The sequence below is a fragment of the Thamnophis elegans genome, chromosome 16 (genome assembly GCF_009769535.1).
Source record: "Thamnophis elegans isolate rThaEle1 chromosome 16, rThaEle1.pri, whole genome shotgun sequence".
NCBI lineage: Eukaryota > Metazoa > Chordata > Lepidosauria > Squamata > Colubridae > Thamnophis > Thamnophis elegans.
In genome coordinates this window covers 30,296,038-30,323,290 of record NC_045556.1, presented here as the reverse complement: position 1 = coordinate 30,323,290, position 27,253 = coordinate 30,296,038, and the positions used below count along the sequence as shown (strand labels likewise).

The following is a 27,253-nucleotide window of genomic DNA, read 5'->3' as shown; positions in this document are numbered from 1 at the left end:
TCAGAAACGGCCACCCACAGCCTTCCTCTAGAAGGATGAAAATCAGCTGGACAGCGTGTACATGTGTGCTGGAACTTGACAACTCACTTGCCAGGAAGATATGGCTCCGTGTGCCACCTGTGGCACGCAGCCCTATACCATTTTCACTCCTGGAGAGTGGCTGTCCAGTATCTTCTTAAAAGCTTCCAGTGATGGAGCAACCACAACTTCTGGAGGCAAATCGTTCCACTGATTTAATTTTTCTCATTTTCAAGAAATTTCTGCTTAGTTCCAGGTCAGGAGTCAGCAAACTGCGGCTCTGGAGCCGCATGTGGCTCTTTCCTCCCTCTGCTGCAGCTCCATCACTGGTCGGAGCCACAATTTTGAGAGGAACGTCCGGTAGGGGTGGTGGGGGGGAGAGAAGCACAGTGCGCCAGGAGAAGGCTCTATGGCCAGGGGAGGGTTTTCCAGTCGTTTCCACAATTGATAGGGCTTTCGGTTAGGACAGGTAGAGGAAAAAGGACGCCGCGCTAGGAGGAGACTTTATGGTGGGGGAACCGGACTTCCGGTCAGCTCCAGAATTGAACAGGGGGCTTCCGGTTAGGACCTTTGTGGCTCCCGTTTTTTTTCTTTTTCTGTGGGAAACGGGTCCAAATGGCTCTTTGAGTGTTTAAGTTTGCCGACCCCTGGCCTAGGTTGATTCTCTCTTTTATAAGTTTCCATCCATTGCTTCTTGTCCTGCCTTCAGGCATTTTGGAGAAAAGGTTGAACCCCCCCCCTCTCCTTCTTTGTGGCAGCCCCTCAAATACTGGAACACCGCTACCATCCTGTTGTCCTTAGTCCTTCTTTTCACAAAACTTGCATTATGGTGTCCCATTTCTGAAACTCCCAACAAGTAATTAACTCTTCTCCATCTTTCTCCTTTGCCTGGCTGAAGGCCATCGCAATAGCCATGTCCTGGTCACCTTATGATGGCGACAATGTGTGGTGCCTGCACTTCCATCTCCATGGGGGCCACACAGGGTGGCCCCCGTGGCTCAGGAGGAAGGCGTGCATGATGACCTTGGCTGGTGGCACACATCTCCGAGCACGGAGCCATGGCTAGGGAAAGCACGTACGGAAGAGGATTTAGGCTAGAACTGAAGCCAACTGGGCCCTGCCCAGAGCCAGAAGTGGGATAATGGGTGTTGTGAGGTGCCATTTTTGATGCAGAACAGTGACAGCCCCACCACCCACCACCGGAAGGATCTTATCTCCTCCATTATCCCAGCTGATGTGGCTTTTGACTTCGCGGAGCAAGGCTGGCGTCCAGACGTCTGTGGAAGGGAAAGAGATAAATGATAGGAGCTGAGAAAGCAGGAAGGATCGCATCTTTCCAGACGGATGTTCAAGAGATAAAGAGAATTCAGCTGGCGCAAAAACAGGTCCGAGCATTGGAACGTGGCCACCAAGTCCAGAGGTTCTTCTGGAAGCTACCATGGGGTGAAAGAAGGGAAGAGGACAAAAGCTTTTGGCTTCAGCGGCAAAAGAGATATTTCCAAAAAAGGAAAACACAACGTTCCTTAGAATCTCCTCAGCTTTCTTCTCTTAGCACAGGTCTATGTCCCCACGTGAGTAATTAACACACTCTGATGCTAAGGAGTTCTTCTCACCCTCCCCACCTGAAAAGAACTCTGTTCCAACTGCCAGTTGCCTCACATTCCATTACCTCAGTTCAAACTGGCAGACGTTCCACTCCTTCACTCAGGAGCGGTCTGGGGTTCCTTACAATACCAAACATCGGTACCTCACCAAAATGTCTACCCTTCCCACCTATGGAATTGCTTCTGGACTCAAGGCGGTGGAAGGGATATTTCTTTATGTTTCAATCAAAGACCACCACTGGCAACGGATTGAACCAGAGTGAACTGGATTTCTCCTGCATTGCCCGATCACATAGTTTCGGCGCAAAGCATGGCTATGTGAGGTAGACCTTCGAAAGATCTTACTCAGGATTTCATAGTTGAGGACAATTCAATAGAGCTTTGAGCCTCAGGAGGCCAAGTTTCCAAAAATCAAGCAGAATCTGGAGGAAAAAAGTGCATAAAAAAAGTGCGATAAAGTCGAACAGAGTTTCATTTTCAAACACCCCCCCAGCTAATAAGACAATTGTCTGGCAATTCGGTAAGGGTTTGGTGAAGGAAGTTGGACGCAGATGGTGTTGCTTTGTTCTGAAAGCAGAACATGTGTCTTTTTGAGTTTGAGTTGTCGTCTGTCACAACCTGGCAGAGAAAGATGGATTATAGATAGATAGATAGATAGATAGATAGATAGATAGATAGATAGATAGATAGATGGATGGATGGATGGATGGATGGATGGATGGATGGATGGATGGATGGATGGATGGATGGATATACTAGCTAGATACCCATGCTTTCGATGAAATTATATGATCGCGCAATGCAGGAGAAATCCAGTTCAATCCATTGCCTCAATAGTGGTCGGTGATTGAAACACGTAAGGGAATATCGCTCCCACCGCCTTGAGTCCCAAAGCAGTTCCATAGGTGGAAGGCATAAATATTTTGATGAGGTCCCGACGTTTAGTACTGTAAGGCGCCCCAAACCGCTCCTGAGTGCAGGAGTGGAACATCTGCCAGTTTGAACTGAGGTAACGGAATGTCAGGCAACTGGCAGTTGGAACAGAGTTCTTTTCAGGTGGGGAGGGGGAGAAGAACTCCTTAGCATCAGAGCGTGTTAATTACTGTATAAGAAATACGAATGATCTGATGGTGATTTTGAAAAATTCTTTCTTAGCGAGCACCTAAAAGCCAAGAAGAAAATACGTGCCAAATTTCAAGTTTGTAGGCTTTACGTTCTGGAGATTTTGTGATGAGTGAGTGGTATTTGGCTGATATATATATATATATATATATATATATATATATATATATATATATATATATATATATATATATATATATATATATATATATATATATATATATAATTATTATTTCTTCCTTGTGTCGCGGTGGTTATTTTCCCTGCAGAGTTGTGCAGACGCACAAGATTTCCCACTGGAGATGTGTAGGATGAAGGGGCAGATTTGCCAAAATAAAACGAAGCCACTTCAAGAGAGATGAGCCCCACCCACCCTTGCAAGAATGAAACCCTCCATCATTATTCCTGCTGACTAAACATTTGGGGCTTGGCGGTTGTAGAGACACAAGAATGGGGGAGGCAGGCAGGGAAGGGGCCTCTTTGCAATTCCTTCCTGCCGATTGAGTAGCCTTTCCAATATGGATGTTTTCCGTCCTTCTGAGGTCCTCTTTCCTGTCTCGCTCCTGTGTGGCTCCCGCCGGACGGCAAAACAATAAAATGAGGAAAAACTCTTGACACGAACTCGGCCCCAGAGGGCCGCGGCTGAGCACATTGCGCACGTCGGGTGATGTCCCCTCACATGTTCGGTGTCCTTGTTTTGGCACAGGAATCAGGAGAGACGTGGCTGGTTTTAAGGAAGGTGTCGCTTAGGGAAAACAACAGACTTAGAGAGCAAGAGATGGTCAGGTAGTGTCCTCGACTTACGACCACAGGAAGTTCCATTGCTAAGCGAAGAATTTATGACAATGGTGACCCAGCATTGCTAAGCGAGGTGGTTGTTAAGACAGGTAAAGGTAAAAGTTCCCCTTGCACATGTGTGCTAGTCATTCCCGACTCTAGGGGGCGGTGCTCATCTCCCTTTCAAAGCCGAAAAGCCAGCACTGTCCAAAGACCTCTCCATGGTCATGTGGCCGGCATGACTCAATGCCAAATGCACACGGAACGCTGTTGCCTTCCTACCAAAAGTGGTTCCTATTTCTCTACTTGCATTTTTGACGTGGTTTCGAACTGCTAGGTTGGCAGAAGCTAGAACAAGTCACGGGAGCTCCCTCCGTTACGCAGTGCTGGGGATTCGAACCACCGAAGGGCCGACCTTTTCTGATCGACAAGCTCAGCGTCTTAGCCCCTGAGCCACCGCGTCCCACAGATTGTGACTACCAATATGTTTATTGTCTTTTTGTCATTCAAAACAAAATGTAACTCGGACACGCTGTTCATATAAATATTGAGTTGTTTTATGTTCATGAAAGAAAAATATATATATTTTTAAAAAACATATATTTAAAACTAAAGATAAAGGTAATCTAATCTAATCTTTTTAATTCCTTCTCTCGTAGATGAAGGCTTGAGGATTAGCACCGTGCTGGGAATTGCCTTTGGTGCTTTTTTGATCGGAGTCCTGCTCACTGGAGCGTTGTGGTACATTTATTCGCACACTCGTAAGTTGTGTTGCTTCCAAGGAAGGCTTGTTTGTGCGATGGAGAGGGGGTTGGGGGAATGGCACCCATCCACATGAACCCCCTTTAGAAGGGGAATGCTCTAGCCAGAGCTTGAGAACCCAAGGGGAGGGTGTTTGCGGGCACCAGAAACTGATTTCTGCTTTGTGGTCGCTAGTCCTCATGAACATTGCAAGCTCTTCGGCCATTAGTTGAACTCTAGATAGAACAGAATAACAGAGTTGGAAGGGACCTTGGAGGTCTTCTAGTCCAACCCCCTGGTCAGGCAAGAAACCCTACACTATTTCAGACAAAGGGTTGTCCAACATCATCTTAAAAACTTCCAGTGTTGGAGCATTCACAACTTCTGGAGGCAACTTCAGTTCCACCGATTAATTGTTCTCACTGTCAGGAAGTTTCTCCCATTTCTAAGTTGCTTCTCTCCTTGATTAGTTTCCACCCATTGCTTCTTGTTCTACTCTCAGGTGCTTTAAATAATAGCTTGACTCCCTCTTCTTTGGGGCAGCCCCTGAGATATTGGAATCCCCTAAGATAACATGTCTTCTATCATGTCTCCCCTAGATCTTCTTTTCATTAGACTAGAATAGAATAGCAGAGTTGGAAGGGACCTTGGAGGTCTTCTAGTCCAACCCCCTGCTTAGGCACAAAACCCTACACCACATCAGACAAATGGTTATCCAATCTCTTCTTGAAAACTTCCAGTGTTGGAGCATTCACAACTTCTGGAGGCAAGTTGTTCCACTGATTAATTGTTCTGTCAGGAAATTCCTCCTCAGTTCTAAGTTGCTTCTCTCCTTGATTAGTTTCCACCCATTGCTTTCCTGTCCTACCCTCAAGTGCTTTGGAGAATAGCTGGACTCCCTCTTCTTTGTGGCAGCCCCTGAGATATTGGAAGACTTCTATCATGTCTCCCTTAGTCCTTCTTTTCATTAAACATACCCAGTTCCTGCAAACATTCTTCATATTTTAGTCTCCAATCCCCTAATCATCTTTCCTGCTCTTCTCTGCACTCTTTCTAGAGTCTCCACATCTTCTCTACATCGTGGTGACCAAAACTGGATGCTGTATTCCAAGTGTATTATCCAAGGCATTATAAAGTGGTATTAACACTTCACGTGATCTTGATTCTCTCCCTCTGTTGATGCAGCCTAGAACTGTGTTGGCTTTTCTGGCAGCTGCTGCACACGGCTGGCTTCTATTTAAATGGTTGTCAGCTGGGACTCCAAGTTCCCTCTCACAGTTACTACTATTGAGCCAGGTACCACCTATACTGTACCTGTATAATATAAGATGATCAAGTAGAGGAGGAGGCTTAGAGCAGCTATCTTTTCCTGGCCTTATCTGGAGATGCAAAGGATGGAATTTACCATTTTTCCGTACCCCCCGCTCCCCTCTTATCTTTATCCACCCGTCTTCCCCTCCCTCTCGGTCCCTCCAATTCCCAACAGGAGACATCCGGTTCCTCTTGGCAGTCCAACCTGCATATTTTCCGTAATCATCTGTGGAAAAGCGGAGGAGCTGCCATCGCCGAATCTTTTATCTGCTTTTTGTGAGGGTTCTAGCAACGTTCACCCCTGCTGGAGAAGGCAGTGGGAAAGCATTCGGTCAACCCCGCTGGGATTTGGGAAAGCCAACAGACCGCCATGTGTCTTGTGTCTCCTTGTCAGCTCCCAGTTGGGTCCAGCATGGGAAAATTTCCCCAGTAGAAGACCGTATCTGTAGCTCGGGGTAGAACTGCGGGATCCCGGGTGATTTTGGAGTTGACTTCTTGGCAAGATGCAAGATGTTTCATTACCCAACTAGAGAACATCATCAAAACAAGAGAGTTGGAAGGGACCTTGGAGGTCTTCTAGTCCAACCCTCTGCTTGAGCAGAAGACCCTGTACCATGGCAGAAAAATGGTTGCCCAATCTCTTTTAAAATCCTTAAGTGATGGAGCACTCATAACTTCTGGAGGCAAGTTGTTCCACTGATTAATTGTTCTCCTGTCGGGAAATCCCTCCTTAGTTCTAGATTGGTGAGTTTCTTGGTGAGTTTCCATGTGTTTCTTCTTGTCCTGCCTTCAGATGCTTTGGGGAATAGCTTGACTCCCTCTTCTTTGGGGCAGCCCCTGAGATTCTGGAAGACTGCTATCATGTCTCCCCTGGTCCTTCTTTTCATTAAACTAGACATACCCAGTTCCTGCAACTGTTCTTCAGATGTTTTAGCCTCCAGTCCCTTAATCCTCTTTCTTGCTCTTCTCTGCACTCTTTCTAGAGTCTCCACATCTTTTTTACATCGTGGCAACCAAAACTGGATGCCATATTCCAAGTGTGGCCTTACCAAGGCCTTATAAAATGGCATTAACCCTTCACATGATCTTGATTCTCTCCCTCTGTTGATGCAGCCTAGAACTGTGTTGGCTTTTTTAGCAGCTGCTGCACACGGCTGGCTCATATGTAAATGGTTGTCCACTAGGACTCCCAAGATCCCTCTCCCAGTTGCTACTGTTGAGCAAGGTACCACCTCTGCTGTAGCTGTATAATATAAGATAACCAAGTAGACCAGGGTTAGAGTAGCCATCTTTCCTGGCCTCACTGTTAGGAAATTTCTCCTTGATTTCAGGTTGCATCTCTCCTTGATTAGTTTCCATCTGTTGCTTCTCATCCTGCCTTCTGGTGCTTTGCAGAATAGGATGACCTCCTCTTTTTTATGGCAGCCCCTTAGATATTGGAACACTTAACAGATCCATGCAGATTCCCACGGACTACCGAGGGCTTTCATGTCGCCCCCAGTCCTTTTTTGACCAGGTCTTGTTAATGATATCTAGATGGGTCGTGACATATCTCCTAACCAGCAACTCAACTCAGAGAGCACCAAGGATGCTGTCAGCCTCTTCTTCGCTTGCTTGCTATTGGCTGCCATAGAAACGGGGAGGGAGGGGGGGCTTGAGGTATTTGGAATGGGAAACTTATGGTGCTGGAGGAGTTATCAGAAGGGAGTTTGGTTCTCACCATCTTCTGCCCACGCCTCTATTTGGACTTGGTCAAGGTCAATCTTCTCTGCATACCAACCGAATGAGGGTTTTGAAGATGCACCCCACATGACGCCTTTGGGAGTTGCAGATTGGCCATTGGGTTGGGGTGATTAGGGGGGGGTGGAGGATGCTGGGTAAACGTTTGATATGTACTTGTTTGCTCCTTTTTGGCTCAGATCTTGCTTTCCTTTCGCTGCTTTTTTTTCAATTATTTTTATTTTTAAACATTAAAAAAAACAAAACAAAAAAATTCTCATCCATTACATATAGCATGTCGTTTGATTACCAGTATTTTTGCATCCATATTCTCAATTACATTTACAATCACAGATTTTTCCATCTAATATAACTAAATACCTCACTTTCATTGTACAACGTATATTCAATTACAATTAATATTTTTTTCTTTTCAATAAACCTAATTCCCTTACATTCTTGATTGTCTGTTTAATAACAATATACCTTTATATAATCACTTATCCCATTCTGAATATTTTTACAATATAAAAAGGATTTACCACCTATTTATATTTGTATATCACTGTTTTCAATTATGTATAATCCCACCAATCAATTATCGAGTATGCTTATGTTCATTATTGTCCTTGTACATCATACATTCAAATTAAGATGTTATTCCTTCATTTTTCAACAAGGTATTCTAAAAAGTCACTTCATATATATATATACCAATTTTTTAATTACTTCCTTATTAAAATTATTTATCAACAACAAGATATCTTTATAATATATACTTAGTGTTATGCATTATATCACCAATCCTCTATCGAGTATACATAAATTCATTGTTATCCTTATCCATTTTAAAACAAAAAGTTATAGATTATTCAATTCATATCTATATCAGTCTTTCATTGTATCGTTATTAATCTATTTTACAGCATAATTGTATTATCACTTAACTCCTTCAATTAAAACATAAGTAAAACATTTTTTCATTTCCAGTTTTTTTTCCCAGCCACTGATAAAACAAGTCCCATATCTTATAAAATTGCTCGTCTTCTTGTTCTCTAATTTCAAATGTCAATTTACTCATTTCATCGCTGCTATCTTTTCATGGCCAGTAAAAGTATCTTTAATTCAACAAACTATGAAGCTGGGAGGTTTCTTTCTTGGTTATTGAAGGAGGCACGCATGACAGGCGCTACAATTCTCCCCACCTGGTCCTTCTCCTAACAGCCCACCAGGGGTGGGTTCCTGCCAGTTCTAACCTCTTCTATAGAAAAGGTTCCACAAATCTACAGTGCTGTTTAGAACCGGTTCCAGTTCGCTCCCCCTGCCTGTCCGCACATCATCAAGATGAAAAGTGAGAGGAGGGATTCTGGGAGTTGAAGTCCACAAGTCTTAAAGCTGTCAAGTTTGAACATCCCTGGGTTTTTTTTTCTAAAGGGTTAGGGGTGCAAGGGTCTTGTAACTTGACAGCTTAAGACTTGCACACTTCAATGCCAGAGTTCCTGAGCCAACATGACTGGAGGAAGAATTCTGGGAGTTGAAGTCCACAAGTCTTAAAGCTGTCAAGTTTGAACACCCCTGGGTTTTTTTTTCTAAAGGGTTAGGGGTGCAAGGGTCTTGTAACTTGAAAGCTTTAAGACTTGCGTGCTTCAAATACCAGAGTTTCTGAGCCAACATTTTGGTTGCTAAGCAAGAGCGTAGTTAAGTGAGTTTCACCACATTTTACAAGTTGGCCACGCCCACCCAGTTACATGACTGGCAAGCCACTCCCACACAGTCACATAGCTGGCAAGCCCCTCCCACAAAGCAGGCCACACCTACAGAAGAGGTTCTAAAAAAAATTGAAACCCACCACTGCAGCCCACTCATTATTATTATTTTTTTGGTGTGACTTCTAACCCATTCCAGGTCCCATCACCAAGACCCAGCCGGCCTCGGCGAATCCGCCTGCGTCGGAGAGCAGCAGCACCAACCACAGCTTGGGAAGCACCCAAAGCACCCCCTGTTCCACCAGCAGCATGGCATAGCACCCTGAAAACGGGGAAGCCACAGGGACTTCTCGGAGGGAAAGCGTCAGGACGGCAAAGCAGTTGAGTTCCAAGGTTGGCGAGGAAGGATTCAGCTCCAAGACAGCGGGACTTCAGTTCCTTCCTCTTCCTACATCAGCAAAGTTGGGTCTTTCCAGCCAGCCCCTTCAAAAGCTACTTCTCGGAAACTACTGGGACGGGTTGAGGGGCGCAGGGGTCCCACCCTCTTACTCTGGGACTAGCAAATGTGTCCACTGGTGGCCGAGGCCTTCAAGATTGGACTGTTGGATTAGACTCTTCTCGTGTTTAGGTATCAGGTGGTGAGTGGGAGACGCTAATGGACTTTTGCTAATTTGTTAATCAGCGCGGTAGCTAACCCCGCTGCCAAAAGAAACCAGGGTGAGCTAGGTTTCAGGAGGTTTATTTTGTCCCCAGGCTAATTGTTCTGAACCGAGGCTTCCCGAGAGCATGAAGCAAAGTCCTTGTCCCGACCAAAAAACCCTTTTATTAATATGCTGTGCATTCTGCTCCTTCACCTCCAGCAAAGTCTTTCCAGGGAGGATTTATGGCCACAGACCTTATCTGGCTTGGAGAGCTGCCAGGCTGATCTTTGCAGAACTTGGCAAGGAGTCTTGGAAAGTCACGAACCAATGAAGCGAATTAATGGTCTCCTGCAAACCCCACTCCCCTTTCGCTCCTCTTTTATTTCCTCTGGGAGAGGCCATTCATTGTCCACCTGTGGCCTTACTCCCAAGTCAACCCCTGTTCTTTAGCTGTTCCCTTCATCTGGCAGCTCTGTGCATGTGCACACTGGGAACAGGCTCCAGCTGTTCTTCTGCCTCACTGATCTCCGACTCCGAAGGCAGCTGATAACTGGCATACGGCCCTGGTCCCCTCTCTGCCTCCAACACAGAGCCCTCATCAGAGCCTCCCCCAGACTCCAAGACTGGCCCATCTTCCTCCCCATCCTCCTCACTGTCAGAGTCTGTTGCCAGCTCTGTTGGTGGGCCTCAACACTAATAACCCTGGAGACGAAAGTATTGTCTGAATCAGGAATCCCCGTAAGATTGAAAAGAGCTACCTTCTCGTGGATCTTTTCTCCAGCTCTCAAGGTCCCACTTTGATGGTCGGGTGGTGGGCCAGGATTTTGGGCCATCAGCTGCAGAGGTCTTCCGTGGGCCACCAGACCCAGATAACACCAGGAATTTCCTTCCCCTTTTCTGTTGGATTTGAAGTTGGCCTTCCAGCGGGATGCTCCCGGTTGACCCCAACTCCAATTCCCATCAACTGTCAAGACCGCTGGGCATCGTGGGAATGAGGGGCCACCTGAAAAATATCCACTTTTATCCCTCGCCGCAACTTTTCAAGTTTTAGAAGAAGCCAGAGTTGAGAGCAGAGGGCTAGACTAGAAGGCCTCCAAGGTCCCTTCCAACTCCGTTATGCTGTTAAATCAAAAGAGTTAATTTAACTCACATCTTCCAGCCCCCCTCCTCCCGAAGATAATGGCAAATCACATCCCTGTATTTTTGGCACTTCCGCACCCCAGTTGTTTGGGATTATTACACAGCATTGGCCACCCGAGAATTAATCCAAATTATACATACTTCAGCCAGTGTGAAAAGAGCTAAGAGGTTTTAGCATTCCTCCTCGTTGTAAAAGGACTCCGGGCCACCTCTGTTCTCAAAGACGTATAATTGTACGTATATAAATAACTACACATAGAATATATTTTGTAAACTGTATACAGGGAAATAATACTGCGCCTTACTCACCATTGTCGGTTCTCGTTGTTATTTCAAACTCCTCGGAGGGGCTAAAACAGGATCCCAGAAGTCATTAAACTGGGGGTGGGGAGATCACAGGGGAAACTGGGCCACGTCTGCCAACATCCTGCCAGATGCCTATTTCCGATCAACACCAGGAGCTGCTCCAGCTGCAAATACAGATGCTGGAAAGCAGGGGAAACTTGCCTGGGTTTGATTGACAGATGCAAATAAGGACACCTTTTTTTTGCAGCCAGCAGACCTATTTTGCATACAGCAGCCTTTTGTCGCCCCCTGTTGGACGCTTTTAAAATTGCACGTCAGAAGAAGCAGCTCAACGGGTCAATTCCCGTTAAAGTATGAAACACATATGAACAGATAAGCCAAGAATTCCAATTTGTCAGGTTTAATTTATTCATTTGGAGCATTTTATTCACTTGGAATCTGAGTCTTTGTCAGTTTCTCCCCCACACCCTTTCTCCCCGTTATTCTAAAATTTATGCTTAGTCAGTTTTTTTTTTTTACAAAGAACACTCAAAGGAGAACAAATTAAGACTTTTAAAAATTGTAAACAATGTAAAACAAAACCACCATTTTCTTCGATAAATTACTTTTATAAATTCAGCATGATCTACGCTTCCTGCTGCTTGGCTGGGGGGGGGGAGGAAGGGGGACAGGAAGAAGGAGACCCTCGGACATTAAGGAAGCAGGAAAATTATTATTATTATTTTTAAAATAACAGTCGCCATCTGTTCGGTGTGCTGAGAAAGTCACAAGATCATCCCACCCACCCACCCAGGGGGGAAAAAAACAACAACCCAAAATTGCATCAGTGCAAGTCACGTTTCCAGTTAAAGGGCTTGCAAATTCCAGAGGGAGTTAAAACAGGCAGTTTGCATGCTCCATTTGCAAGATGTTTGGAGAATGTTAAGCCCAGCAATCACCTGCTTCGATACGAGGCTTGTTTGCATATCTTAAAATCCTGGAAAAGAAATTTAAAACCACCCTAGAAGGGGGAGGCCAAGGGGCTGGGGGCAGGGGGGGAATTTAATCCCCACCTTTATGCAATTTGGAAAGGCAGGCAGCTGCTTAAAAAGAGGATTTCATCCAAGCTTAGCATCCTTCTTTCGGAGGGGGAGGGGGGGAGGGAATTCACTAGATTTGAAGCAAAATCCTAAAGAGAAATACAAATGAAGCAGGGCAGGTTCCCTGCAAGAATGGAAAATAGAAAGAAAGAGAGGGAGAGAGGGAGAAGGGAGGGAGGGAAAGAGAAAGGAGGGACTGTGGGAAGAAGAGGGGGGTGAGTGAGTGAGTTAGAAAAGGAAGGAGAGCAGAGGAAAAAGGAAGCTGCGCTAGGAGGAGACTCTATGGTGGGGGGAACTGGACTTCTGGACTTCAGCAGAGGAAAAAGGACGCTGAGTCAGGAGGAGACTCTATGGTGGGGGGACTGGATTTCTGTCGGCTCCAGAATTGAACGGAGAGCTTCCGATTAGGACCTTTGTGTTTAAGGTTGCCAACCGCTACCCAAGTTATTGAGATATCAAAGAGAGCTTTGGCAGCTCATTGGAAGAACACAGTGATTATTTCTCTCCCCCCCAAAAAAGGCACTTAGATCTCAAGGGGGAATCAGCCCACCCTCAAAGCCTGTCTATGCCCTACTGTGGGTGGGGCTGAGCCTGCTCTTTTGGACTCCCGTCTGTGGCGGGCATCAAGCATGCAGAAGCATCGTACCCTATATGACTGGTCCCTTTGGATGTCCACCACCCCAAAACGAGGTCCAGAAGTAGAGACGGGGAGCTCAAAGAGGGGACCGTTTGTGACAAGTGAATAGCAGCGTCCCGCAAAAGGTAGCCCAACGGATCAAGGCAGCGAGTGATAAAGACGGGGATGGAAAATGGAGAGGGACGTCGACGGGACGCGGCGAATGAGGGAGATGAGAAGGCACGTGGGAGTCTCGGAGGCGTGGTGGCTTGTATCGTGCCTCAATTGTGCTGAGGAACATCAGGTGTGGAAGCATCCTGTCCATTGCTCGAGGCTGGAGGAGATGGTTGATCCCAACAAGGAGGTCCCCACTTGGTTACGAGAAGAAGGACCATGTCTCCAAGCTTGTGGAGCAGCCGGCCTCAAGTGGTTCAACCATCAACGTTCAACCATCATGCAGATGGCCACCAACCACAGTTGTCCGGAGTTCCGTTTGCTTCGGTCGAGGATTCAACCCGGATCTCCCAGGAATGGTGTGGCTGGACATGCCTCGTGGTGCCAAGCCACGAATAGGAGCGAGACGTCTAAGTCTCTGCCGTCCTATCCACGTTGGCAGAAGGTGGTGTCCCATGGGCCTACTGAGAAAGGTTAGGGTCCAGCAGCTTCAAGACGCCCCCGACCAGGTGCAGACTGCCCGTCACGAGGACACGAATGGCCACGGCTTCCTTGAGCAGAACGGCCCCACTGCTGGCCACGGGGTGCTGGTGGAGTCCCTGGGGTACCAGCGCCGACAAATTTGGGTCCCGGCCTTGGGTGATCCATTGCAAAGCATGCGAGATGCACGGGAAAACCAAGGAGTTGGAATTGAGTGGGCGGGCGGAGGAGGCAGTGAAGATCGGGGGGCTGTGAAGCAGGGGTTGCTTCAGCCAGCCCCCCACCTCGGGCAAGACGGGGAACCAAGGGTCCTGCGTCAACTTGGCCTCCATCAGCCGATTCCAGTGGTTCTGGTTCTGAAGGCAGCGGGTCAGGACGTTCTCCAAGGTGACGTTGAAATTCTGCTGATCTGCAGAAGATTCGGGGGGGGGGGGACAGGGAAGGCAAGAAGTCAGAACAAGACCCCCTCCTCACTTCTCCCAGCCCGAGTATTTTGCAAATAATGTCAGGAAGGCCATAGACCAAGGGTGTCAAACTCACAGCCCGGGAACTGCATCCGGCATACAGGGTGCTTAGATCTGGCCTGTGGGGCTGACCTGGGAACAGCAAAGGACTGGCCCGTGATGCCTCTGCCAATGAAAATGGGGTTCGGGAGGGCTGTGTACGCCCTTCTCGTGCTCCGTTTTTGCTGGCAGAGGATTGCAGGATGCCGTCGCAGCTGAAAACAGAGCTCGGGAGCTTGTTTTCGCTGGCAGAGCACTCGGGCCACCAGAGGCACCCCCAACACGAGTGACGTCGAGCTGGCCATGCCCACATCGGCCCCCTGAGTTTAAACACAACCCTGATGCGGCCCTCAATGAAATCGAGTTTGACACCCGTACCATAGACCGAGGGCCCGTTCAGTCCTGACTTAGAATAACTTTTGTCACATTGAATGTACATTAAACGGCACACATTCCTTGCCTACAGTGCCAAAAGGGTCACCACCTCGCAACACACACTGCATAAACGTCAGGGGCGGGTTGCTGCTGGCATTACTGCTGGTATGGCACGCAAAAAACTGTGCGCATATGCATCTGAAAAGGTCTGTGCATGCGCAGCTTAGAAAAGGGGGAAAAATTAAATTTCTGCAATGAAGATTGTTCTGGGCATGCGCAAAACCCAAAATCAAGATGGCGGCGCCAACAACAAAAGAACCGATTTGGGGGCATGGCAGCCTAAGTTACTACCTACTCAGCCAAACCTGTAGGAACCCACCTCTGATAAACATTGACAAAGTAAATAGCATATTTTTGGGGAGTATAAGACACACCTTTTTCCCCCCCAAAAAGAGGCTGAAGATCTGGGGGTGTTTTATACACCGAATACAGCATTTTTCGCCTCCTGAAACCGCGCCCCCTTCACCAAAATGGCCGTGCAGAGCCTTTAGGAGGCTTTCAGAGTGTTCCTGGGGGCTGGGAAGGGCAGAAATGAGCAAAAAAAGGGCCGTTTTTTTGCTCAATATTGCTCCCAGGAGCACTCTACAAGCTTCCTAAAGGCAATGCATGCCCTTTTTGGGAGAAAAAAAAAAGCCAGGCCTGTTTTCGCGAAAAACGGGCCATTTTTGGGAGGTTTGCAGAGTGCAAAAACTTTTTTTAAAAAAATTTGCCTCTTCAAAATCTTGGTGCGTCTTATACTCCAGTGCGTCTTATACTCCGAAAAATACAGTAAATAAATCCAAAACCAGGCATCTAGCCACATACAGTACATTATATGACGGGAAGAAAGCTCCCCTCAACACCCACCTGCGTTTCCCACCGTTGACACCTCGGTGTAGTTGGGGCAGAAAACCGCGTAGTCAAAATGGCAGGGCTGCAAAAGAAGAAAGGGCAGAGAAGAGGAGGAAACCAGGTTTAGGATGGTTGTCCCGTCTGGTGAGCCATCCGTAAGGAATCAACGTGCAACCATGGAGGGACGGGGAGGTTGAGGAAAATCCGCTCACCAGCAAAAGTTTCAGCAAAGCCGCCGTATCCCGATCCCCCGTTACGTTGAAGAGCAGCACTCGGACTTCGGAGCCGCTGTAAGTGCAGGGAAGAAATGGTTACTTTATCAGCCCTTCTCTGCATTTCTTCCTTTCTTATCTCTTCCTTCACTACTTCCTTCCTTTCCCAACTTTCCTTCCCTCCCTCCTTCCTTCTTTGACCAGTTCCCTTCCTCGCTCCTTCCTTTCCTTCCATTTTCCTTCTTCCTTCCTTGCCTCTTTCTTCCCTCCCTCGTTCCTTCCCTGTCTCTTTCCTTCCTTAACTCCTTCCTTCCTTCCCTCCCTCTCGTCTTTTATTCCTTTTTTAACTCCTTCCTTCCGTCCTTAACTCCTTCTCCCTTCCTCCCTTTCTTTCCTTCCTTTCCCAACTTCTCAACTCTTTCCTTTCCTCCCTCCCTCTCCTTCCTTCCCTTCTTTTTCCTTCAACTCCCTCTTTCCTTCTTCCCTTCCTTCCTTCTCTTTTTCTTTTTCCTTTCTCTTTCCCTCCATCTCCTTCCCTCTTTCCTTCCACCCCTTTTTTCTTCCTTAACTCTCTCTTTCCTTCCTTCCCCCTTCCTTAACTCCTTCATTCCTTCCACCTTTCCTTCCTTCTTTAACTCTTTCCTTCCTTTCCCAATTTCTTCCTTAACACTTTCCCTCCCTCTTCTTCCTTCCCTCCTTCCTTCCACCCTTTTCCTTCCTTAACTCCCTTTCCTGTCTTTCCTCCCTTTCTTTCCTTCCTTCCCTCCTTCACTCTTTCCCTCCCACCTTCTCCTTTCTTCCCTCTTTTCTTCCACTTTTTTCCTTCCTTAACTCTCTCTTTCCTTTCTTCCCTCCCTTCCTTTCCTTCCCTCCCTTCCCTCCTTTTTTCCTTCCTTCCCTCCCTCCCTCCTCCTTCACCATGAAAAAGTCCTGCTGTAATGCAAAACTACAGCCCGGAAATGCAACCAACTAGGATCCCCCAATCTGTTTTGCAAAGTTATTTCCGTAGCTGAGGATTTTCGTCTCTCTTCCCTCCTGCTTCAGAACACAGGTTATACACACACACACACACACACACACACACGCACACACACACACACACACACACCATCTCTGCTTACTCTGTAGGTTTGTCTTCATTCAGGGCTGCTTGGCGAAACCAGCGGACGCAGGCCTGCATACTGCTGGTGGTGTGGGCCCCGTCGATATACCACGTTACTGGACCGTGGTGAAGCACCTGATTGCGCCCGAGCCACACGGCTGCTTGCAGGCCTGGGAAGCAAAGCAAAAAAAAAAAAAAACCTCTGCTGAGAACTTTGCAAGCTTCCTGATCAGGAGCTAAGTTCCTAGCCCTCATGATTCTGGAGGGAATCTGCTAAAGAGATGGGGGACGGAATCTGGTTTAAAAAAAAAGAGGGTTTTCTTTGGCGTAAAAATGAAACAAATATCAAAAGTCTTTTGTGTTGTGGTTCTTTTGTCTCCTGCAAAGTTTTTGTGTTGTCAACCAACATCACGCTAAGCTATGAATGGTGGTTCTTTTTTGTTTGTAAAAAGTTTTTTTATGTTTCCTTTCAAATTCATTTTTAGATATACCTTCTTATAAATTGTTATTGGTACCAATTTCTATTCTATTCCTTTCCAATTTGTATTCCAATTTCAATTCTGTTCTATTATTATACTATTCTATTTTATTCTATTCTATTCCAATCCATTCCAATTTGTATTCCAATTTCTATTCTATTCTATTCTATTCCAATCCATTCCAATTTGTATTCCAATTTCTATTCTATTCTATTATTATTCTATTCTATTCCAATCCATTCCAATTCGTATTCCAATTTCTATTCTGTTCTATCATTATTCTATTCTATTTTATTCTATTTTATTCCAATCCATTCCAATTTGTATTGCAATTTCTATTCTATTCTGTTCTATTACTATTCTATTCTATTCTATTCCAATCCATTCCAATTTGTATTCCAATTTTATTGCATTGCATTGCACTGCATTCTATTCTATTCTATTCATACTTTAAGCTCACCCAAACCCTTGATGATACAGCTTTGAACAAGCTATTAAAAATCACTTTATTAAAAGTTTGGGAAAGGCCAGACTGTCACGTCTCTCCCCCATGATTTTAAGCCGCATAATTTGAGTCTTTCCGTTCCTACTCCCTCACGCCACTCTGCATCCCTCAACGGATGTCCTTGGTGGGGCCGAGCCAAAAGAAGACTCAACACTGTTGCTTTGTTTTACCAGGAAACGGTCCTTCTGCCTGGGCTGAATTGATGAATTGATAAAAGTCAAGGACAGCGAGGGAGGGAGGGGGGGACAGGAAATAGGTCAGGAGGAATAGGTCAGGGGGCAGCTTTGGGGTGGAGGGAGGAATGGGGAGAGGAGGAGGAGGAGGAGAAGGTAGATAATCATGAGAAGGAGGAGGAGGAAGATAATAGAGAGGAGGAGGAGGAGAAGGTAGATAATAGTGAGGAGGAGGAGAAGGAAGAGGAGAAGGTAGATAATAGAGAGGAGGAGAAGGAAGAGGAGAAGGTAGAAAATAGAGAGGAGGAGGAGGAGAAGGAAGAGGAGAAGGTAGATAATAGTGAGGAGGAGAAGGAGAAGGAAGAGGAGAAGGTAGATAATAGAGAGGAGGAGAAGGAGAAGGAAGAGGAGAAGGTAGATATAGTGAGGAGGAGGAGGAGGAGGAGGAAGATAATAGTGAAGAGGAGGTGAAGGAGAAGAAGGTAGATAATCATGAGGAGGAGGAGGAGATAGATAGAGAGGAGGAGGAGAAGGAAGAAGAGAAGGTAGATAATAGTGAGGAGGAGATGAAGGAGGAGGAGGAGGTAGATAATAGTGAGGAGGAGATGAAGGAGGAGGAGGAGAAGGTAGATAATAGTGAGGAGGAGGTGAAGGAGGAGGAGGTGGATAATAGTGAGGAGGAGAAAATATATAACAAGAAAGAGAAGATAGATGAGAAGACAAATGATAAAAAACATCAGGTAGATAAGAAGATAGATGATGATGAGGAAATATATAACAAGAAAGAGAAGACAGATGAGGAGGGGGAGGAGAAGGAGGAGGAGGAGGAGGAGGAAAAGACAGATAATAAGAAGCATAAGGTAGAGGAGGAAGAGGAGGAGGAAATATATAACAAGACAGAGAAGAGAGATGAGAAGGAGAAGAAAGATAAGAAGATAGATAAGGTAGATAAGAAGAAGAAGATAGAGAAGGAAGAAAGAGAATCAGAAAGAGAAGGCAGATAAGGAGGAGAAGAAAGACAAAAGAAACCAAAGGAAGAGAAGGAGAAGATAGATCACGAGAAGGAGGCCCCATACCTTGTACCATGGGCTGGTCCAGCTTAAAAGCAGGAGCCAAGCTGGGAACCCTCTTTGATGGAGCTTCAGGGGTTCGCCACGGGTCCTTCAGCTCACCGGCATCTGAAAAAGGGAACTATGAATCTAAATAAATCTAAACTTCAATTCAATTCAATTCAAATAAACCAGGGATCTCCTTTGTGCCTGCCTCCATCAAGATACTATGGGTATTTTCTCTCCGTGGGGTATCAGCTTTCTCTCCCCATCTCCAGCCCAACTTGGAGAAACCGGGATGACGATCGAGAAGGGTGGGCAGGAGGACACCTTGCCAAGAACAAGCGTCCATGTATGTCTCTCCTTACCCAGATACCCACAACGGCCCAGCCACGAGCGGGACAGCTGAAGGGCTAACGCTGCATTGGATCGTTGATGGTCGCCGGCTAAACCGAGTTGAAGGAGCTTGCCATCGTCTTCGAAGGCATCCAGGTCAGGGCAGAGAAAAAGGGGGCACTGCGGAAGAGAAAGAGGGACCCAGGAATGATTTCGCTCCATAGAAGAAGTTCAGGCTAGGCTGTAAGTTGAAATTAAAAGATGTTTATTGAAATGAAGTGATAAATACCGTCAACATAAAATGGAGCCCGCTCAGAGGCCGAAAGGCACCGTGTAAACGAGATGAAGAGTGTGGAAGAGAGGAGGGAGGTAAGGGGAAGAAGAGAGGGGTTAGGAGATAGGGCAGAGGAAGAGGAGGAGAGAAAGAAGGAGTGGAAAGAGGAGAGAAGGGGAAGTAGAGAAGAGAAGGACGACAGAGGGAAGAAAGGAGGTAGGGAGGAGGAGGGGCCATTCACCGTCCACTTGTGCCTTTACTCCCGAGTGGGCGCTTTTTCCTTAGCTGTTCCCTTCTCCCGGCCACTCTACGCATGCGCACACTGGGAACAGGCTCCAGTTGTTCTTCTGCCTCACTGATGTCTGACTCCGAAGGCAGCTGATAACAGGCATATGGCCCTGGTCCTCTCTCTATCTCCGACACAGAGCCCTCATCCAAGCCTTCCCCAGACTCCAGGACTGGCCCATGCTCCTCCCTAACCCTCCTCACTGTCCGAATCCGCTGCCAGCTCTGCTGGCAAGGCCACAACATATAAAAACATTGATAGGCACAAGGCATCCTTACCTGGCATTCTTCAGCTCTCTGTTTCAAGACTTCTAACGGCCTCTCCGGTTGCGGTACTGTGAATGCTGGCACACCGGGCTGAAAAGCAGAGCAGGACATTTAGAGAAGTGTTTTACGAGGCTGAAGAGGAAGATTTTTCTGCTCCCGTAACAGGTAAGAGGACTCCTGATCACCTGGGGTTTGGACTACTGCAATGCACACCCCTTGGGGCTGCCCTAGAAAACTGGACTCTTTTGAGTATCCTATTGTCTGTGGGACGCCCAAAGACTTTTTGATGGAGGCGGTTTTGACATTTTGTAAGCAAATGGATAAAATATTAGCTTCTTCTTCGTTTTTTTTTTAGAGTGCACTGTAGCTAATGCAAACTGTGGCGTTTTTCTTACGGTACAAACTTTAAAAGGGCACTTAATGTAATTAAAGATAAAAGCTCCTCTCGCACATATATGCTAGTCGTTCCCGACTCTAGGGGGCAGTGCTCATCTCTGTTTCAAAGCCGAAGAGCCAGCGCTGTCTGAAGACGTCTCCGTGGTCATGTGGCCGGCATGACTCAACGCCGAAGGCTCACAGAACACTGTTCCCTTCCCAACAAATGTGGTCCCCATTTTTCTACTTTCATCTTTACGTGCTTTCGAACTGCTAGGTTGGCAGAAGCTGGGACAAGTCACGGGAGCTCACTCCATTATGCGGCGCTAGGGATTCGAACCGCCGAACTGCCGACCTTTCTGATAAGCTCAGCATGTCAATTCCCCCACGTTGTCATGGTAGAAAGGAGAGAGAGTACGTTCCATACACCCTGTCAGCTGAAGTTGCATCTCAGGGTTACTGCAGCCAGTTTGGGAGGGATGCATCTTATAGGGTAATGTGATTTATGACACAAGACAAGCTTAGCCAGTGAGCCACCCTCTTTAATATAATTAGGTGCCTTCAAATTGCTTCCTCCAGAAAGACAAATTGAAAATTGCAGTCACATCTTTCTAATTATGTAATTCAGTAGCTAAAGTAACAATTTATTATGCGTGTCAGGCCTGCAGTTATATTCCTTTTCAGGATCTTTGACCTGCCACACTCTCTATTATTTCATTATGCTATTTCATTAGTGTAGTAATTGGGAGGGGGGAATAGAAAGGAGTAGAATGGTGGAATGTGTTGTTGTTATTCCTTTCTAGAAGCCCAAGGTCATCTTTTGTCTCCGCACCTCTGCACCTGACCGGAACTAGATGGGTGGAAATGCCAGCGTGGCCGAAGAAGATTGGACCATGTGATGGATTTATGGGTTTGGGGATAAGATCATGAACTTTAAATTGGGTGAAATCCCAGGAAGCTTTTAGATTTGGGATTTCCACAGATGTGCCAACATGTCTGTCTTATTAAATTGGAACTTTAAGGATAGCTTTGCCTTGGACTCTGATTTAATTCTGGATGATATTTGGAAGGCTGACAGCGTGTTTCTGCACACCCATATCTCCACCCAATGCAAACTCCAGCCATAAATATATATTTTTTCACCCAGGCTGTGTAGCAATACCAAATATTAAGGATCTTGTTCTACTTATGTTCTATTTTACCAGCAGCCTCGACTTACGACTGCGATGGGGCCTACAATCGATGCTGCTAAGCGAGGCATTTCAGTGAATTTTGCCCCCATTTTATGGCCTGAAGTCGTTAAGTAAATCATTGCCGTTGTTAAAGTTAGTCACACAGTTGTTAAGTGAATCTGGCTTCCCCTTTTGGTCACAAAAAGGGACAATGCAACCGTCATAAACACAAGTACAGTTGCCGACCGTCTGAATTGCGATCAGGTCACATGGACCATGGGGATTCTGTGACGGCCATAAGTGTGAAAAATGGCCATAGGGCACTTTTTTTCTGTGCTGTTGTAACTTCAAACAGTGACTCAATGAACTGTAGTAACTAAAGGTATCATCATCCTCTTCTTTTAACGACCCTATAATCCCTTGTGGGATGGAGTCGGGGCAACTGAATGGAGCTGAGTGTTTCCTGGCCAGATGCCTTTCTTGTTGCCGATGAGTAGTTTTGTTCGGCAGATAAATTATCCTTGTGCCGAGAGAGAGAAATATCTGCCTCTAACCTAGGATTGAACTCACAGCCTCCTGAGGGTGAGGCGAGAGCTCCCCCTCTAGGCCACTCCAAGGACTACATGTATATTATTCATAGTTTATAGTCCATGAGCACAAAACATGCAAATGAGGTAGAGAAAACTTCTGGATCTTTTGAAGAAATTTAAGCCAGGGTCAAAACTGCTTATTCGATTTAGAAGGATTTTCTAGAGTCATCAGAGAGCCAAGAGGTGTCTTGTCCTGCTGCTCACGCCCATCTTAATAACATGAAAGCAGAGGGAAGAAGATTCCATTCCCCTCCCCAAGGAATCTTACCTTGAATATGCCGCCTTTCTGCCAAGCTATCTTCTCGATGGTGTCTCCCAAGATGCTGGTGTGATCAATGCCCAAGGAGGAGACCCCACACACTATTGGCTTCCTACAACGAAGACAAAGAAAAAAGGGGGGAGATGAAGAAGACTCAATCAATCAATCAATCAATCAATCAGAATCAATCAAATCAAAAGGGCCCAGCAGAGATGATACGACCTCGGGAAACAACTACTGAAGGGGAAACTGCTGGTGACCTTCTACCACTGCACCATAGAGAGTATTTTAACTTACTGCGCCTGTGTCTGGTTGGCCAATTGCACAGGGGCAGATAGGATGCGCTCCAGAGGGTCAACGTCATTGCCCTGAGGATCATGGGTTGCCCTCTCCCCTCTTTGGAAGAGCTTCAGAGCTCCCGCTGCCTTAAGAAAGTTCAAAACATCCTTAAAAATTCATCTCATCCTGAGCACCCTTTCTTTTTTTTGAACTATTACCATCTGGCAGCCGGTACCGGATAATAAAAACCAGAACAAATAGGCTGAAAAACAGCTTCTATCCCAGAGCAGTAATTATATTGAATTCTATGGTATATAGTGCAGTATGAATGCGATATCAGGGGTTTTCAATTTCATTTATATAGAGTGTGAAGGATGCATGTTTGTGCTTTTATTTTTATAGTTATAATGTCCACTGAAGATGGCATTTAATTCCTTGTACGATGTGCAATGACAATAAAGTAAATTTAAGCTAAAGTAAACTAGAGCTGGAAGGGGGAGGTCTTCTAGTCCAACTCCCTACCCGAGCAGGGGACCCTATCCCATTTCAGACAGGTGGCTGTGCAGTGTCTTCTTAAAAACCTCCAGTGATGAAGCACCCACAACTTCTGGTGGCAAGCTGTTCCACTGGTTAATTGTCCTCACTGCTAGGAAATTTCTCCTTAATCCCAGGTTGCTTCTCTCCTTGATTAGTTTCCACCCATTGTTTCTTGTCCTGCCCTCTGGGGTTTTGGAAAATAAGTCGACCTCCCTCTTCTTTCTGGTAGCTCCTCAAATACTGAGATACTGCTATCATGTCCCCACTGGCCCTTCTTCTCTCTAGACTGGCCAAGCCCAGTTCCATGCAACCGTTCTTCATATGTGTTGGTCTCCAGGACCTTAATCATCCTAGTTGCTCTTCTCTGCACTCTTTCTAGAGTCTCAACATCCCTTTTTGTGATGCGGTGACCAAAATTGGACGCGGTATTCCAGGTGTGGCTTTACTGAGGTTTTATAAAGGGGTACTAATACTTTCAGTCTTCGAGGAGGGAAAGTGAGATTCTTGACATGGTCCTAGAAAGCCTTGCAGATGTCCACCAAGCACCAAACCGCTTCTGAATACAGAGGGAAACCCACCCCTTTGAGGGCTAGCGATGAAGCACCCCCCCGATGTCTGACCTCCATACCTGACAATGTTTGTGCAATCGTAGGCGCCCCCGATGCCAACTTCTATAACCGCCAAGTCAACCTGGGAACAAGATACAAAATAGGTCATGGTCTCATTGGCTAAGAGAGGTTTGGGTCCTCTAGATTGTAGATCTAGGGATGGGTTACTTCGCTGGCTGAGGATATGGGAATTGCACCCCGTCATATTTTGGTCTTCAAGAATGAGCTAATTTATTGAAACCCAACTAGGATCAGTGTTATGGCGAGCTGACAGAAAAGTCGGACAGTGAGGAGGCTGTGGAGGAACATGGGCCAGTCCTGGAGGCTGAGGAAAGCTCAGACGGGGGCTCTGCATTAGAGGCAGAGAGGGAGCTAGACAGCAGTGAGGCAGAAGAACAGCTGGAGCCTCTTCCCAGTGTGCGCATGCACAGAGCTGCCAGAGGACAAGAACAACTAAGAAAGCAGGGTCGACTTGGGAGTAAAGCCACACCTTGGAGGTGATTGGCCCCTCCCATAGGAAACAAAAGAGGGACAAACGGGGAGAGGGCTTTTGCAGGAAACCGTTCGTGTCAAGAGTGGAAATTTCTATTTGTAATTATAAGAGATTTTCTGCCAAGTTGGCTGTGTTTGGAAACTAATGATCTGTCAGCTCTCCAAGCGAGATAAGGTTCGTGTGGATAAACACTCCTTTGAAAGACTGTTTGCTAAAGCCTGGCTGACTGTAAATGAAAGGAATTCACAGTCGTGTAAATAAAAGAGGTTTGGCCGGGACCAAGACTCCGCTTCATGCTTTTTAAGGAAGCCTGGCTCAGAATAATCACTTCAGAGAGAGCCAGAAGTGAGATTTTATAGGGTTGACTTCTAAAGGGATGGTCCAAACGGCTTCTCTATCAAGAGAACGACATGGAAGCATCAAGTTTGGGTTCAACTCAATTGGAGGGTTGAGAGTGTCCAGGGTGGATTCCATGAGAATCTTCAGAGGTTGGACTCTGCAGATTGTCAACCTCTGAACAATCACGACGACCCTTTACCCAAACACATCTATCTTTCCCAATTTTATAAAAGGGACTTTTGAAGTCCAACGTACCTTCTCCTGCAGGAAGACATGGAAAGCCATGATCGTAAGGAACCGGAAGTAGGCAGGCATGGAAGCGTGATGGGAGTCCTGAGAAGACCACAAAGGAGGTTAGGAGGATTGGTGTAAGGCCTGCAGTTATATATAATAAACTGATTATTTATTATGCGTGTGTCAGGCCTGGAGTTATATTCCATTTTAGGATTTTTGGCCTGCCACACTCTCTATTATTTTCCTATGCTGTTTCATTAGTGTAGTAGTTGGGAGGGGCGAATAGAAAGGAGTAGGTGGCGCAGTGGTTAAATGCAGCACTGCAGGCTACTGCTAGATCAGCAGTTCAGCGGTTCAAATCTCACCGGCTCAGGGTTGACTCAGCCTTCCATCCTTCCGAGGTGGGTAAAATGAGGACCCAGATTGTTGGGGGCAATATGCTGACTCTCTGTAAACCGCTTAGAGAGGGCTGAAAGCCCTATGAAGCGGTATATAAGTCTACTGCTATTGCTATTGTTGTCATTCTTTTCTAGAAGCCCAAGGCCATCTTTTCTCTCTGCACCTCTGCACCTGGCCGGAACTAGATGGGTGGAAATGTCAGCGTGGCTGAAGAAGATTGGACCATGTGATGGGTTTATGGGTGTGGGGATAAGATCATGAACTTTCAACTGGGTGGAATCCCAGGAAGCTTTTAGATTTGGGATTTCCACAGATGTGCCAACATGTCTGTCTTATTAAATTGGAACTTTAAGGATAGCTTTGCCTTGGACTCTGATTTAATTCTGCATGATATCTGGAACGCTGACAATCGGAATTGGAGCAATGGACTATCAAGACCTCAAACCAGGGGTGAAATCCAGCAGGTTCTGACAGGTTCTGGAGAACCGGTAGCGGAACTTTTGAGTAGTTCGGAGAATTGGCAAATACCACTTCTGGATGGCCCCAGAGTAGGGATGGAAGGGGGGGATTTTGCAGTGTTCTTCCCCTGGAGTGGGGAGGGAAGGGGGATTTTGCAGTATCCTTCCCCTGCCATGCCCATCACGGAACACCCACAGAACCAGTAGTAAAAAAAAAAATGAATTTCATCATTGTCTCAAACCCACCTCCCGTTGGTCGCTATCAAAATCTAGGCTCAGTCTAAATGAACCTCTTTTGATTTCTGGAATGTGCTCACCTCAAAGATTTACAAATAGTTGAGCTTCTCCTAATTCCTAAGCTAGATCTGGGGGACGGAGATGTTGATATTCTTTTATCCACCAAGACAGAAAGCTCAGGAAAACATTGGAAAAACTGGAGGGGGGGGGGTGGACCCTTTCTCCATTGTGCTCGTCTCTTCCTTGTCCCTTCTATTTCTTCGTCCCAACCCCGCCATCTCATCCCAACCACCTCTGCTTTGTTGGCTTCTTCGATGGGATTCCTCATCAGGTGACCCCAAACATACCTTGGTCTCCTCCAAGCGGTTATACACCTGCCAGAAGTATTTGCTAAAAAGCTCTTGGCTGATTGGCTGACCGTTAATCCGAATCCTCTCGCGGACTTGAACCAGATGAGGTGAACTGGGGAGGGGGGAGGGGGGGAGAGAGAGAAAGAAATCAGAGAAACAGGATTACTTAGATCAAGTTTTGAACGACTGTCACACCAGGATCGGAAACAGAAATCCCGGAGCAATGAAGGTATTTTGTTCAATGTTATGAAGTCAGGAAAAACTCCATCTGTTCTGAACCTGGCTTCCCCAAAAAGCAGGAGGCAGATTTCTGGCCCTGACAAAATCCCTTTTATTAAACGAGTGTGAATTCCTCTCATTCACATTCAGCCAAGGCTTGGCAAAGAGTCTTTCAAAGGAGTATTTATGACCACAGACTTTATCTGCCTTGGAAAGCTGCCATGTAAATATTTGCCAATTGAGGTGCTGTGCAAGGAAAGGCTGGGCACAGAGTCCCTGAGATTCACGGACAGATCTTCTCACTCCTGAAAGAAATCTAATGACCGAACGAATGAATTGTTTCCTGCAAAAGCCCCCTCCCCTTTCGCTCCTCTTTTATTCCCTCTGGGAGGGGCCATTCACCTTCCACCTGTGGCTTTACTCCTAAGTCAACCCTGATTTCTCTACTGTTCTTTTCTTCTGGCAGCTCTGCGCATGCGCACACTGGGAACAGGCTCCAGCTATTCTTCTGCCTCACTGATGTCTGACTCCGAAGGCAACTGATAACTGGGCATATGGCTCTGCCCCCCTCCCTTCCCCAGACTCCAGGACTGGCCCAGGTTCCTCCCCAGCCTCCTCACTGTCCGACTCTGCCGGTCACTGGCAGGCCACACCACCACCAACCCATCGCTCAGCCAGTTTTGAAAGCAGGATTTTATAATATACTGAATTCTGTTTATCTTCCGGAAATCGAATGAGGATTAATAACAATTCAAGGTACAATTAATGCAGTTTGAACTTTGATTTCAAAAGGAAGCAGAGCTTTTGAAGTACTGTAGC

The 27,253-nt window shown here is 46.4% G+C and overlaps 2 protein-coding genes across 4 annotated transcripts in view; one reads left to right on the top strand and one right to left on the bottom strand.

The window, feature by feature from the left end:
- ENG (endoglin) overlaps positions 1–9,842 on the top strand; it is a 30,714-nt gene extending 20,872 nt beyond the window's left edge. The window contains exons 12-13 of the mRNA XM_032233200.1: positions 4,181–4,282; positions 9,198–9,842. Coding sequence (XP_032089091.1) covers positions 4,181–4,282; positions 9,198–9,316 — 221 coding nt within the window. The 3' untranslated portion in view covers positions 9,317–9,842. The remainder of the gene's footprint in view (positions 1–4,180; positions 4,283–9,197) is intronic.
- Positions 9,843–12,522: 2,680 nt separating this feature from the next.
- Positions 12,523–27,253, bottom strand: part of FPGS (folylpolyglutamate synthase) — a 35,140-nt gene continuing 20,409 nt past the window's right edge. For all 3 annotated transcript variants that reach the window (XM_032232865.1, XM_032232864.1, XM_032232863.1), the window contains exons 5-15: positions 26,213–26,327; positions 24,793–24,870; positions 23,726–23,787; positions 22,291–22,393; positions 19,898–19,975; positions 19,092–19,239; positions 18,751–18,852; positions 16,537–16,687; positions 15,416–15,491; positions 15,219–15,285; positions 12,523–13,843 (exon numbers count right to left, since the gene is read on the bottom strand). In XM_032232865.1, the coding sequence (XP_032088756.1) occupies positions 13,416–13,843; positions 15,219–15,285; positions 15,416–15,491; positions 16,537–16,687; positions 18,751–18,852; positions 19,092–19,239; positions 19,898–19,975; positions 22,291–22,393; positions 23,726–23,787; positions 24,793–24,870; positions 26,213–26,327 (1,408 nt within the window). In that variant the 3' untranslated portion in view covers positions 12,523–13,415. The remainder of the gene's footprint in view (positions 13,844–15,218; positions 15,286–15,415; positions 15,492–16,536; positions 16,688–18,750; positions 18,853–19,091; positions 19,240–19,897; positions 19,976–22,290; positions 22,394–23,725; positions 23,788–24,792; positions 24,871–26,212; positions 26,328–27,253) is intronic.